Source organism: Colletotrichum graminicola (genome assembly GCF_000149035.1).
Source record: "Colletotrichum graminicola M1.001 genomic scaffold supercont1.2, whole genome shotgun sequence".
Lineage (NCBI taxonomy): Eukaryota > Fungi > Ascomycota > Sordariomycetes > Glomerellales > Glomerellaceae > Colletotrichum > Colletotrichum graminicola.
The window spans coordinates 414,562-428,476 of NW_007361006.1; the positions used below are offsets into that span (position 1 = coordinate 414,562).

Here is a 13,915-nt window from a genome sequence, read left to right on the forward strand (position 1 = left end):
CAAGTAGAACTCGGAAAGGTACCAAGCAGCTTGGGAAGCTCTCGAGTCCTTTACACTACATACATCACATTCACTGTAAACTCCGTGGGCTGTCGCGCTAAATCCTTGACGGGTCCCCGCACACCACAACGCCATGTCACGCGTCTTGGGAACTCCCCCAAACCAAACCAAACGAAGCGCAATTGCGAGCTCATTGCAAAAAAACAACAAGGGTATTGGAATTTGGTCTATCGTCTTCTGCCCCCCCTACCCGACCGTCCCTTTCTCGAAGGCATTTTATCCTCTACGACTTCGCTGTCGGGTATCTCTCCGTCCACACCCGGACTTCTTCTCCGCATGGTCCCGGTCGACACAGCAATGAACTCCTCCTCGCTATCGCTCTCCCCAAGATCAAAGAGGATGGGCATGCGAAAATCCCCTGTTCCGCCAGAGTGCCCATTCACGATAGTCGAGGTAACAACATCAACATCCTCGTCCTCCGCGTCCAACCGCCTCTTCTGCAACTCCTCCTGGCCGTAGATATCGAACTCGTCCTCCATCTCCTCGTACTCCTGGTTCTCCTCGACCTGAGCAAAGTCGGGCGCAAGCCTGGACCATTTCTGTTCGGGTATGACGGACCATATGTATATCCTCCCGGTCTCGAGGCCGCACGTTGCGATGAAAGGTCGCTCAGGATGCCATTCCACAACCCCCTGCTCTTCTTTGGGGCCGTCCAGGATTCTGATGAGCCCTGTGCTGCCGATGCCTCTGTCCCAAACGTATATCTCGTGGTTGTTGTACGTTGACGCGGCAACGTACTCAGAGGCCGAGCTGAACGTAACATGGTTCCATGACAGCCTGTTGACTTGATCTGAAAACTTGTGTTCCTCCGTAAAGTGTACCGTGTCGAGGTCGAGGTCTTCGGCCGCAAGGTTCGGGAGGTGAAATGTTCGGACGATACGATCCTGCGCATTGATCAGAAGCACTCTTCCAGAGTTGTTCAGACGCAACGTTGTAATGACGCCGCTGCAAGGCTTCTCCGAGTATATCGTCTTTCTGGTCTTGACATCGATGACGTTAATCCATCCCTTATTTGTTCCCGCCAAAATATGCTCGCCCGTAGAGGTATAAATGGTGGAGGTTGTCATCTGCTTCGCGTCGTCCTTCAGCTGCTTCTCGGTGGGCTCTCCGTCTATGTCGGGTCGTTTCGGCACCGAGCTCAAGGGGTACTTGACATCGGTGACGTCTGATACATCGACGAGAATCGGCTGCTCCTCGAATATTGAGGCGACAAACTGGTGACTTGACGCGTTAGTGAGGCCTTCGTCGCTTGACGCAAAGGACATCATTGGCTCACTGGTTGAATGGGTTGAGCTCCGCGATGTACGCCGGAGCTCGAAAGCGGACTTCACGGTACCGCCTGCCGTCTTTTAAATCCCACAAAACGGCCTTCCACCCTTGACACGCCGACAATAGGTAGCGGCCGCATCTTGACCAGCTCAGAGACGTGATGCTCCTATGGTGGCCACGCATCTTCCTTGCCACGCCCATGGTTTCAATGTCCCAGATGACCACTGTGCCATCGACTCTACCAGAGGCCAGGAGGTCGCCTGATCGGTTGAAGCGCAAGCATGTTGAGTGGCCCGACCGGATCGTATTAGTGTTGTTGATGGCATTGATGGCTTCGACGGCGGCGATGGCCTCGTTCTCCTCGTTACTGAGAAGGAAGTTCATGGTCGCTGGTGTTTCCGAACCGGTGACTCGACTTTGGATAGAAGAAAACCTGGCCCGCGGATCGGGTGGGCTGGTTGGTTTTGTTTGCGCAGAACAGAACGCAAGCTCAAGGTTCGCGGAATGTCAGCCGTGCATGCGGGACAGACTTTCTTTTGGTCTGCAAGGCTGAGGTTCTACAGGGGTTGTGCCCGGAGTTTTAGGCGTTCAGGTAACAGCTTCAAGCCGCTGGGCCAACTGGGGTGGAAGGGGAGTTGGAGGTTGTTTGGAATATTACACAGTATAAATCAGGTCGAATGCACGCGCATTTCTTTTCTTACCTTCTACATAGGACGCCTGGATAAACCACGTTGACCCAGCCCAGGTGCACAGTTCCACAAACCAGAAAGCCCACAAGCAGGCTGGGTTCAGCACCGGCCACGAATGCTAACCAAGACACGGGTAGTTTTACCCCTCCCCCACCATCCCGCCTAATAGGCGAATTCTGTCTGAGAGTCACCCGCATCTGCCTCCCTGCTTTATACTGAGAAGGAAGCCAGTCTCATAGTATTTCATTATGGCCAACTCCAAGTACGATTCTGAACTTCTGTCACGAGCATCTACCATTTTCTAACTCTACTACAGATTCGAATACGTCAAAAACTTTGAACAACCTGACTTTCTACTACCAAATACTTGGATTGTTGTCCGCATAGATGGGAGAGGTTTCACAAAGTAAAGGCGCCTTCTAATTTGGATGCCAACGCGCACTTGACTGACCGTATTGTAGACTCTGCGCCAAATATGCATTCGAGAAGCCAAACGATAAGAGGGCGCTCGACCTCATGAACGCCGCTGCAAGAGTGGTCGTGACGGAGCTCCCGGACATCACCATCGCGTATGGTGTGAGCGACGAGTACAGCTTCGTGTTCCATAAGTCATGTACGCTGTTCGAGAGACGAGCGAGGTAAGACTCTCTTTTAGGTTGTGCAATCTTCCGGTTCTCGCGACTGACATGGCCCAGTAAAATCGTGAGCACGGTAGTGTCAACGTTTACGGCCAACTACATCCACCTGTGGTCATCATACTTCACCGACACCCCGCTTTCGCCGCCTCTCCCCAGCTTTGACGGCCGAGCGGTATGCTATCCCACGGTAACGAACCTAAGGGACTACATGAGCTGGCGGCAAGTTGATTGTACGTACCCGAGGCTGCGGCCTGCCCACTCGCTTTAATGCGCGGTCATTAGCTGACAAGCCAAGGTCACATTAACAACCTCTACAATACAACCTTCTGGGCTCTAATCCAGCTAGGTGGTCTTGACAACAGAGAGGCGGAGAAGCTTCTGGCCGTAAGACCATTTCGCTCTGGGACCCAGTCGGAACCTTATCTTACTTACTCTTTTGCAGGGCACTGTCTCCGGAGATAAGAATGAGATCCTCTTCTCAAAGTTCAAGATGAACTACAACAACGAGCCGGAAATGTACAAGAAAGGCAGCGTCATCTTTCGTGATGTGGGTCTCCCCTCACGTCTCCCTTCCATATCCCTCCTCTTCATCTTAGCCCTCATATCACCTCCCTTCCTTCCCCTGTGGCTCATAGCCAACCCACGAAATCCCCCCTGACCGCGCAACAGTACGAACTAGTCGAGCCGGGCACACACAACGCCGCCGAGGCCGCCGACGCCATGGCCGAGCCGGAGCAGCAGAGCAAGACCCAAGAGGAAAAGGACAAGAAGAAGAGGAGCAAGGCCAGGGTCGTCATCGAGCACCTTGATATCATCAAGGACGACTTTTGGGACCGGCGGCCGTGGCTCCTTTCCAACAAGCCTGGAAAGACGCCCAAGGAACCTTGAGCCGAAGCCGTCACGATGTGTAGTCCAGGGCCACCACATGAATGAAGACCCGGTCTGTTCGAATGTCGAAAGGCTCACCACTTAGCTTGGTATCCTGCGCAGGGCCCGAGGGGAGGCACCGCCGCATCGGGGGCCAGTTAAGATGGGGATGTTGGACTCATCCAGGTTGAATGCGTGTGAGGAGAATCAGGTTGAAACTGCCGCATGGCGTAAACGTGTCTGTTGTTATGGCTAGCAGGCCTGAAGCCGACGCCATGCCCTGAGCGTTTATCTATACCTCGGCTCTAAACCGCATGTTCCCAAGAGCCGCTAACATGGCGCCTTCGCCAATGCTTTCAAAGTCCTTCGCCAATGCTTTCAAAGTCCTTGCGCCGTAGAAAAAGTCTACTGCTGATGATGATGCTCTGTCGTCCTCGCCCGTGATTTTAAGACCCTCGAGGACCCGAATGCACGGCCGTTTTCTTAGCCGTGGGATGCTGGTGAAAGGTCGGCACGATATCGGCCCACCTCAGGTCCAAGCCGGTGGGTATCTGTAACCGGCCAATATGTCGAAAGATCAAGACGCTATCTCTCATCCAGAACCCCCCTTCTTCGCTTTCCTCGCCTCCCTCTTGGCCTTCTTCGCCTGCCTTCTCGCCCTCCTCTCCTCCTTGGACTCTTTGCGGTCCCGGTCCCCCGAAGAAGCCTTCGATGCCTTCTTTGCACCTCTAGCTTGCCTCCTCGCCTCCCTGGCCGCTTTCCTTGCCCTCTTCGCGGCCCTTCTCGCCCTTCTCTCTTCCTTCGTCTCACCCCTTTCCTTCTTCTCCTTGTTCTTCTTCGGACTTGCTTCCGCCTCGCTTTCCGAGCTTGTCGTGGTCTCCTCGCTTTCGGGTGTAGAGGCGCCGCTATGCTCCTCCAAAGCCTTTCTCTCGTGCTCTTGAATCGTCCCCTCCAGGAACCCGCCTCGTACAAAACTCGCGTACAGCATCCACTTCCCGCCGGAAACCTTTTCGATCTGGTTCAAACGGCCCTGCGTCACTGTTTGCATCACCTGGCCTTTCTTTGAGGTGTCCAAGCCCTGAAGCTGCTCGTCGAACGCATTCATCCACCACGTGTCGCTCGTGAAGTGTGCCTTGGTGCCCAGGCCTTTCGTGTTGTCCTTGCGGTTCAGTAGGAGCGGCTTCGCAAGCCCGATAGAGTCGTCCGTGGCATGAAGTGAGTGTCCTTTGCCGCGCCATCCTTGCGCCGAGAGGAGGGCGTGCGCGTCCATCTTGGGAGGGTTATTGCGTCAAGGCTCGTTTCGATCGACTTTTTGTTTCGGTGTCTTCGTGGAGAAACAGCAATTCTCGAAGTCTATGAAGCGATGGTCTGTCGGCTCTGAAATGTCATGAGCGCGTGCATAGAAGTGTCATGGCCGAAGATCGTTTTGGCTCCTCTTCTTGCTGGGTGACGGTCGGGTGGAGGGAGGATTGTTTGCGACAGGGTCCCTGAGCAAAAAGTGGTCGGTGGACTGGATTTTTCTTTTGTGCTTATCTTATCTTTACTCAGTCACTCACCCAACCCCGCCAACGCTGAAAAGTGAGGACCAGATACAATCAGATTACTCCGCGGCCAAGTGGATTGACTTGTACAGTGTCTCAATGGGAACTCGAATCACCGAAGACCTAGGTCTTGTCTGAGTCGTCTTATCACCATTGCTTAACATAAGTGCATATATCCTCGCAACCCAGCGCGAAAAGAAAACAGACCTTAACCATGCCCTGGAGACAGCAGATATGAATAACTAACGCCAAATCAAGTTTGAACGTTTCTTCGTTGATGAGGTATCTGAACTAAACACTTTTGTAGCTCTTCCCTCTATGGTTGTACAAGCAGATGCCCCGACTTTTACTTTGGTGTCCCAATACACATCCTGAAAACATTATTTACGCCTTGACCTTCTTAGCAGCGGGCTCCTCAGCGGCTTGGTCCAAGGCACGCTTCTCCGGCTCGCCAGCAAGTTCCCTCTCCGCCTTCTCAAACTTGGCCTGCTCCTCGGCAGTCATGTTCGGCAGCAGCGGCTTCTCTTCACCCTCCGTGATGTTCAAGTGGAAGGTACGAATAATCGAGTCTGCATCGTCGATGGCAATCGGCCTGACGTCTGCTAGAGCCTTGATCTTCTGAGTGACGACTTTGATCTGAGCGTCGGTCATGGTCAAGCCAAGCTGCTCAACACGGCTCTTGATAGCGTTCCATCCCGTCAACCTTGAGGCGAAGTGGACGTATCTGCTCATGCCGAAGTCGGCAGGGTTGATGATCTCTGTAAGTCACATTAGATCCCCCTCTTTGACAACACAGCGTTCAGTATTGAAGCGACGTACCATATGTGCTAGGGTTGTTAAGGATAGCCTTGGCGTGGATACCGGCCTTGTGAGTGAAGGCGCAGAAGCCAGTGATGTAGTTGTTGAAGGGGATGTTGATCTCAACAGCCTCGGCAACAAGATCTTCCAGCTCCTTGAGCTTGTGCAACTTGTACTTAGACTTGGTATACTCGGGGGCGGCGACGATCATGCGAGCCATGAGACCTCCAAGAGGGGTGATACCGTTGCGCTCACCGATGCCGATGACAGAGGTGTCGACTGGGAACACGGCCGTCAGCAACAAGGTTCGTAGATTACTCAATAAATAACTCACTGTGGGTAGCACCGGCCTCGAGAGCGCAGTAGGCGTTGGCAATGGCGCATCCAGTATCGTTGTGAAACTATGTCATGTTTTAGCAGACTTCCTCGTCGCCCGAATGTAGACGTGACTTACATGAGTCTCGATGTCGCAGCTGACGACGCCTCTCAGGGTGCGGACAAGGTCGTAGACCTGTCTGGGGCTGGCGCAGCCGACGGTGTCGGCAATACCGACTCTGTGCACGCCAACCTTGTCGACGGCGCTATAAACGGAAAGCAGATCGACGAGGTCGGAACGGAAGGAGTCTTCGGATGAAAAGCGGATCTCGAGACCCTTGGACTTGACGAACTCGATGACCTCAATGGCGGTGTTGATGATGTATGTCATGTCCTTGCCGTGGGAGTGCTCGCGGAGGTAGGAGGAGGTGCCAATAACGACATCGACGCCGTCAACACCGGTCTCGACAGCGAGGCGTGCATCATCCATCTGCCCCAGTTAGTTTTCGCCCATGCTAGCGCGTTCAAGAGGCTTCGTACGTGGCAGCGGACGTGCGTGAGAATCTTGGCCTTGAGACCAAGCTTGCAGATGGCCTCGCAGTCCTTACGGGACTGCTCAGAGGCAGCGGGCGATGTGAGCTCGATGTAGTCAACACCGAAGTCGTCGAGGGCCTTGGCGATCTTAATCTTAGTCTCGGTGTCGAAGAAAGCGTTGGCAAACTGCTCGCCCTCTCTCAGAGTAGACTCGACTGCACGTCACACGTCAGTAGGTGACTCAGAAAAGCTGAATGGCTTTACATACTGATCTTGTATCGGTCAACGTTGCTCAGGAAATCGCCAACCGGCTGGTAGGGGTTGCTGTGCTTCTGCTTGGTCTATGCCGTCGAGTGTCAGAAAAATTCGTCACCGTCGAAGCGGTTTTCGGAGGCAATTGGTTCTTACGGGAATAGCAGTGTAACCGGGGTGATCTGGACGCCAAAGAGTCAGTCTCGTCGACACCAGAATCGCACACAAGCTTGCGATACGCACCAGCCTTGTCTCCATTGGCAGCGCCATTGGCAGCGCCATTAGAGCCGTTTGCGTGGCCATTGGAGGCCGGTACGTCAGGAGTAGGGCACATTTTATATGATCATGTACGAGATGCTGTGTAGGCGAGTTCGTTCCTTGGAGAGTGCGTATTCAAACGTTGGTTGGCACCAGAAAATTATAATTGAATTTCAGAAGGCCCGTTGAGTCACAAAGTCAAAAAGGTGACTCAAAGGGTGGAAGATCGACCTAGATATACAAGGAGAGACGGGAAAGTAAAAAGGAGAAAAAAATAGCACGCCGGGCGAAGCGAGGCGAGGCGGTACGCAACAAGGTGTGGATTGGGCGGGATGGCCTGTGATGACCGAGGACGGCGTTCGCTGCTCCCAAGAGCAACCAGTCGCTGTGCGAAGAAAAGAAATTTTCCCACTCTTTAGCCCCGCTCAAGGCACATCCCTGGCCAAGCTGCCGCACCTGCGCAGCGTGTGCCATTGACTACCGGTACCTACACTATTTCCAGGGCAAGTGTCATGTCTGTAGGTACCTCTGTACCCCGCTCGATGCCACCTGAAGTGGGCCGCGTTAGACAACCATTATTGGTTAGACATGTCTCCATGTATCGCACCAGCCAATCAGCCCCCCGTTATTGGAAGATCGATCCCCCCATACATCAAATGCTAGACTATCCGTACCTATATGCGGTAATTCCACATGCTGCAGCTTGCCCAGATTCCGGACCGTGCACGCTGCCGTATCGGCCCATCTTGATTCCTGCCGCTTGCTGATGGTCTTGCAGCAATGCAGGCCCATATTGAAAGACACCGCCTTTCGCCCATCCCATGATGTCTGTTTGGTCTACCTCTGTCGACAAGGTCCTTGGAAACACAGTGTTAATCAATTAGCGAAGCGTCGCCGGCGTCCTGTAGCAACGGGCCGTGTACTTGCACTGTCATGTTATACTTGTATCCTGTTGCCTGAACCCTTACCCGACGAGAAATGTTACATTGATTTATCCCGCAGATGGAAACTTGGGAAGAGGTTCGGTAGAGTTGAGCCGGTACCCTGGCTCTGCTGGCCATCTCAGACGACCTCCGAGCAGACGGAGTAGGTAGTTGAAAGTGTGAAGGCCAACATCTCCCACACGTCAGCCCAGCTGATACTAGTGATGCGACTCACCGCGCTTCATTGGGACCCCAGCCAGCAAGAAAAAAATAAATCCGACAGGCGTACCTAGCTGCATTACCAACGCCCTTTTCAACACATTTGTATTCCGGTTGCTGGGGTAGACGTTGCTCCATCCCCAAAGGGTCCACATTTCAATGATGGATACCCAGACGACGTCATGCAAGCACGGATAACCAACGCTAACCCGCGTCTTTTTCACATCGCTAAGAGACCAAAAAGAAGACGTCGCCTTTTTTTTTTCCAACACAAAGAGACAAACCCCAATGTGTTCCAATCACTAGGCGGCTTGTAACCCTGTGTATGCTGTTTGTGGTAGAGGCTGTTACAGCATCACCGATAAAAATATCGACTTCTTCCGATGGTTCATTTCTTTTCTATATACTGGTCGGTTGACTCAACAACATGAATCCTGCGGCTATACCCTGTTGGCCTCAACGCCATCTCATGCACAGATACAAAATTGTATACCTAGATAGGATCCTGATGGCGCACGGAGCCTAAATGGACATATAGACGAGAACTTAATTATGACTGACGACTCCTTCGTGTCTCCGCCACATCCTCCTGCTCAGGTGATATCACGATGTTGCAAGCAGGTGTAAAGACCTGCGGTATGCGCACTGCAAACGCATCGGAATCCCTCTCAGCCACTGTATTTGCAATCATCCTTCGCCTCATTGTCTTCAGATTCCTTCAGCTGGGTTGTCAAGACAGAGACTACCCGGCCGAACGGCTCAAAGCCGCTGAGAGGCCCAACATTCAGCAACATAGCACCCGTCTAAACAGCAACACAGCACCCGTCTAAACGTAACCCTGTCTCTCTGCCGCATTGTGTATTCCGTGAGAATTATTATTCTCGGTACCCTTGCCGTGTTGCTGAAAAGGGCTTTTTGAGTCCACAGTGAAGACGACTCTGTGATTGCATGCGCTGGCCGGACTGAGACCTGTAATGCTTGCCCATTTCCGCGAACTGGATCGGTTCGCGCGGCTGATCACCTAGAAGCGCCATGTTGCTCATACCGGCTACCTGCGGCTGCAAATCTTCACACCCATGCTGTTGCGAATGGTAATGCTGCGGTGCCGCTAGGAAGCCAGACCACACGCCTGTGTTTGATCCGCTCTGCTCGGTAAGTCGAACCCGTTGTTGAGCAGCCTTAACCCGCAATCGAATCTCGGAAGACATAAGAATATCTCGGACGAGCAGTGAGGCCGTGTTGTGTAGGTTCATCTGCTCATACCCTGGAAACTGGAAATCATTGAAAAGCACGACTTGGGGTGGTGGACTGAACTGAGGCAAGCTGTTTCCATGTCGAACTTGCAGATGTTCTGGATGAGAACGCAAGCGATGTCTCGGTTGAGTCAAGGGTTCCCAGTAGTCGGCAGACGGAAAGTCGACCGAGGGAGACTGATATTCTTTGGAAAGCTCCGTTACCGCAGTTGGCTGATTGGAAGCGACTAGTAATTCCTCGTCGATATAGGTCGGTGGGACCAGGTGTGGGTCGATTGGCGGGTAGATAGTTAGGATCCCCTCATTCGTGAAATACATATGCGACTGGTTAAATGGGTGCATCGGCCGTGACTGGAGCGCTCTTCTGAATTCAGCTTGGTCCCAAACATCTTGCAAGGTCGCTGGAGGATCACCTACAGCCAAGCCGGACGTATCACCGTTGACCTGATTGTCCCCCCAGTGCGCTTCGTCAACGACTTGGGCGCCTGACCAACTCCCATCAGCTTCACTAATATTTGGCAAGTTGTGAATTGTGGCAGACTGATTAGTAGTGGCGAAAGGCTCCTAGTTCTTAGCCACGTGAGCAAGCACCGTCATCTGCTCCACCTCGAAATCTGCACCGCTAGGCAACTTTTGACCCTTAGGCAGAGCGGCCGCAACGGATACTTCAATGTTATTGACAGCTCCAGCCTGAAGCTGAGCCTCAAAGATTCTAGCGCCGAGGGGCAGTACCTGTCCGGGAACAGGATGAGCCTGGTGAGCGATCTGACGGTTAACCAACACGAACAGTTTCCACTGACGTCCCTCTTTCTCCAAGGACGATGGAACGACCAGAACGATCTGGACTCTCAACTGACCGGGCGGCATGTGGACCGTCACGGACTGTTGTGCCTCTTTTTCCAGAGGCAAAAGAGTTATCTCGAAACGGCGCTCGGCATTGATCATTGGGTGCGTCTGGATTTTGAGGCTGGTGATAAGTGCATCTGCAGCTCCTGCGGGCCTTGTCAGCTACATCGCGGGCTCTGCTTCATGTGGAACGTACCTTTGCCCGGGGCACGTCTTGCCTGGTCCCATAGAGGCTTCGGCTGATGCGGTATACCATTCGTCTGCGGCTGGGGCTGCGCAACCCCGATAGGCTGAAAAATCGCGCTGGATAGGCTCGTAGCTTGACCACCAGTAGGTGGCGGAAAGGCAGAAGGCGTACCAGCGTGACCGGGTGTCCCTGCCGGGGAAGGGCGGGCGGCGTCCTCTCGTTTGATGTTGTTGACCACGGAGGGACTTGGGGAAGCGACGGAGACGCTGCGGAGTCTGTCCATCCCAGCCGGAATAGCTGGAAGCCCACCCTGGCGCGTGGCACCATTGGCGATTGGTGTCTGGTCGCCGACATATGAACCAGCCGAATGGGAAGCTGGAGGTGCAGGAGACTCTCCCGAGTCGCTCTTGCCACCGACGTGAATCGTAATCTTCTTGGAGGTCGCAGGTTGCTCGGATGCCGGTTGCTGGACCTTGAGCTTGATCTTTGGCTGCGCAGGCTCTTGAACGACCGCCTTAGCCTTCTTCAACTCATCCTTGAAGAACTCCTGTACAACGATCAGCACCTGAAACAAACCGCTGTTGTCAAATCAACACATACCTCGAGCTCCTGTGCCAACTCGTAAATCTCACTTCCCTCCTCATTGTAAAAGAAGGCGTTCTTCCAGAGCAAGCTAGAAGTCTCCTCGAAAGCGGCCCAATTCTTGAATTCGCTGGTGCCCGTTGCCTCGTTGCGACCCCTGACACCCTTTACAGTCTTCTGAAGTTTCTTGAGAGAGATTGGCTCTTTCACAATCCTGTAGTAGTCTTTCAGGATACGAGGAGGAAGTTTAACAAAAGGCTCAAAGTAAGGCTCTTGACCACTAGATGCAACGTTAGTGAAGCCCATGGCGACGGAACGGTGAACACATACCCATCGTCTTTCTTGCGCAGCATCTCCTCTACGATCTTCTCCTGGGCAGCCTGGAAAGTGAGGCCCTTGTAGGGGACGTCCTCGTACTCGCAATCCTGGCGGCTGGGCGTGACATTTCGTGTATTTGCCTTGCGCGGCGTCGCGCCCTTGGACGGCCTACCCGGACCTCTGCGGCGGATGAGAATGGTCGCGGGCTTGGAGGTCTGGCTACCTTCGTCATCATCTTCTTCGCCCTCGGCGTCATCTTCCTCTCCATCCTCTTCCTCGTCCTCATCTGCATCCTCATCTCCATCAGGGTCGTCCTGTTCGGATGACTTGATGGCAATTTGAGACTTGCGCCGGCTACTTGCAGGCTGGGGAGCGTGATTCTCATCGTCATCTGTGTCATTGGCAGCGCCCTCTACAGGCAGGGGGGTTGGGACGGCCGTATATCCACCTCTCGCGTATGCAGGGTTGTATTTGGTCATGAAGTTACTCAAAGCTTTCCGGACTCTCTCTGCATCTTCGAAGAGCTGACTCCCGCGAGGGTAGAACTCCTTAGCATTTGAAACCATGCGCTTGCAGTAGCTTTCCAGTTCTGTAAGGGTGGGGAAATCGCCGCTGTCGAGTTTCTTCTCGATCATAGTTAGGGAGATGGGCATTTTCGTCTTCTTGTAATAGTCGGGATTACTATCCCTATCCGGCAGCGTCTCGAAATAGCCGGATACTTTGCGTCCACTAGAGCGAATTGAAGTTTAGCAATCTGCTTTGAACCCATTGGGAGGATGACCGTAAGAGGATGCTCACTTCTTGTCCGCAGTCCGGCGGATCTGATCGAGGAAGAAATGGCCATACTCGGTGGTGGACTCGACAGTCTCGTGCTCCTTAAGATTGTACTTCTGTGAGGGGGTCGATTCGTCAGCTTGGCTCCGTGGAAGCAACGCAGGCTACACTCTGCGTAGGCATGAGGACAAGAAGGATGAGGACTGAGAGGGAGAAGGTGCTATCTAAACAATCTTCCACTTGGCAAAAGGAAAGTTGGGGTGTGATGATGGGAGGGGGAGCTCCATGGCTTGCAAAGGTCATGCAGAATTGCGAGCCAGGACGCGTAGTACGAATGAATCAAGACTTCCGTCGACAGGGCAAGAAGTGCGTGGTTGGGGGCAAATCGACGAAGACTTACTGCAGCGAGCTTCTGCTTCTTTGCATTTGGCTCTTGAGCATCCGTCGCGCCATTCATGGCCGACGACCTGCGCTTGTTATCCATGGAAAACTTGGGGAGAATTGTTGCATGCGCATGCGCAGTTGATCAAGTGAGTAGCAAAGAACTACTGGAAATGATTGCGCGTGCAATGGCTGTTGGCAGTATGCGACTCTGGGTGGAATTGCGATGGCGATGCTGCAATTGCGACGGGTTTGCGAAGACGCGTCGGTTTGGAGATGGGGTCGGGAGGATTGGGTGGCGCGGCGCAAGGTTGTTTGCAACAGGGCTGCAAGCTGAAGCGGATAGCGCGCAAGGAGCTAAGGTAGGGCCCCGGGGAGTATTGCAGCTCTCCCCACGTTGAACCGGGATGGGGGTAGCTTTGGAATCTACAAAAAGCTCAGGCGTTGGTTGTGGGAAAAATTGGGTGCGCGGGTTATTGTTGCGCGATGGTGGTGTCCTTTTTTTTTAATCCTACCAAGAGGGGATTTTTTTCAACGGGGATGGGCGAAAGATGCGCTGGATTTGGGGGGGGATGGTTATGGGTTAGGCTGGCTGTTGCACCGACTGACGTCGGAGTGGAAAGGTCCGGGTTGGTTGATACTTAGGAAGAAAGGGACGAAGGAGGGTGCGTACATACCAAGGTATGTGAGTGCCTCAGGTCCATACTCTTTTGGTGAGGCAGCAACCACCTTCTAATGCCAGCTGTCGGACAGTTCTTCAAGCAGGTACCAGATGGCGTATGTGATGGTGCTTGGTCAGGTCTTCCGCCTTCAAGGCAACAAGGGTGGGTAAATTGAGATGGCAGGGGTGTAGGGGGGGGGATAGTAAAATTTTGGCAGAAAAGTTCCACCGCTCTCGGTGTGTTTTTCGTGTGGTGGGTTAATGCACTGAGGGGCTGCCTCTGAATTGCAGTGCAATGCAGCGTATGTACGGATACTAGTGTACGAACAGTGAAAGCGGAAGTTGCCGGCAAAAACGCCTCGGATTCTGGGGGCCAGAATATGATGGCAGCGCTGGGGCGTGATCGAATTACTGACTGAGATCCTACTTTGTTTACTACCGCTCCATACCTACCTACCTATATTTTTCCACCCTTTGAATAACAACCCCTCGCTCTTGCACGCCAGCTTCCCTTGGACATCCTATTTCCTGGCATCAAAGCTCCTTCGCG

General features: G+C 53.3%; 5 protein-coding genes across 5 annotated transcripts; 1 reads left to right on the top strand and 4 right to left on the bottom strand.

Moving 5' to 3' along the window:
• Positions 1–227: 227 nt before the first annotated feature.
• Positions 228–1,713, bottom strand: GLRG_00585 (WD domain-containing protein; the record flags this gene model as incomplete). The annotated part of the gene is made up of 2 exons (XM_008091270.1): positions 228–1,281; positions 1,337–1,713. The coding sequence occupies 2 exons, from the start codon at positions 1,711–1,713 to the stop codon at positions 228–230; spliced, it is 1,431 nt and encodes a 476-aa protein (XP_008089461.1).
• Positions 1,714–2,266: 553 nt separating this feature from the next.
• On the top strand, positions 2,267–3,544 carry GLRG_00586 (tRNAHis guanylyltransferase; the record flags this gene model as incomplete). Its single annotated transcript, XM_008091271.1, has 7 exons — positions 2,267–2,280; positions 2,335–2,424; positions 2,480–2,656; positions 2,714–2,886; positions 2,952–3,040; positions 3,099–3,203; positions 3,326–3,544. 7 exons carry the CDS (start codon positions 2,267–2,269, stop codon positions 3,542–3,544), a joined length of 867 nt encoding a protein of 288 aa, XP_008089462.1.
• A 571-nt stretch (positions 3,545–4,115) lies between these two features.
• GLRG_00587 (uncharacterized protein) lies at positions 4,116–4,793 on the bottom strand (the record flags this gene model as incomplete). The annotated part of the gene is made up of 1 exon (XM_008091272.1): positions 4,116–4,793. The coding sequence occupies one exon, from the start codon at positions 4,791–4,793 to the stop codon at positions 4,116–4,118; it is 678 nt and encodes a 225-aa protein (XP_008089463.1).
• A 655-nt stretch (positions 4,794–5,448) lies between these two features.
• GLRG_00588 (homocitrate synthase) lies at positions 5,449–7,297 on the bottom strand (the record flags this gene model as incomplete). Its single annotated transcript, XM_008091273.1, has 8 exons — positions 5,449–5,822; positions 5,884–6,141; positions 6,197–6,263; positions 6,317–6,667; positions 6,718–6,926; positions 6,980–7,052; positions 7,120–7,145; positions 7,207–7,297. The coding sequence occupies 8 exons, from the start codon at positions 7,295–7,297 to the stop codon at positions 5,449–5,451; spliced, it is 1,449 nt and encodes a 482-aa protein (XP_008089464.1).
• A 2,883-nt stretch (positions 7,298–10,180) lies between these two features.
• Positions 10,181–12,807, bottom strand: GLRG_00589 (uncharacterized protein; the record flags this gene model as incomplete). Its single annotated transcript, XM_008091274.1, has 6 exons — positions 10,181–10,608; positions 10,659–11,196; positions 11,250–11,511; positions 11,562–12,278; positions 12,348–12,439; positions 12,724–12,807. 6 exons carry the CDS (start codon positions 12,805–12,807, stop codon positions 10,181–10,183), a joined length of 2,121 nt encoding a protein of 706 aa, XP_008089465.1.
• Positions 12,808–13,915: the final 1,108 nt, after the last annotated feature.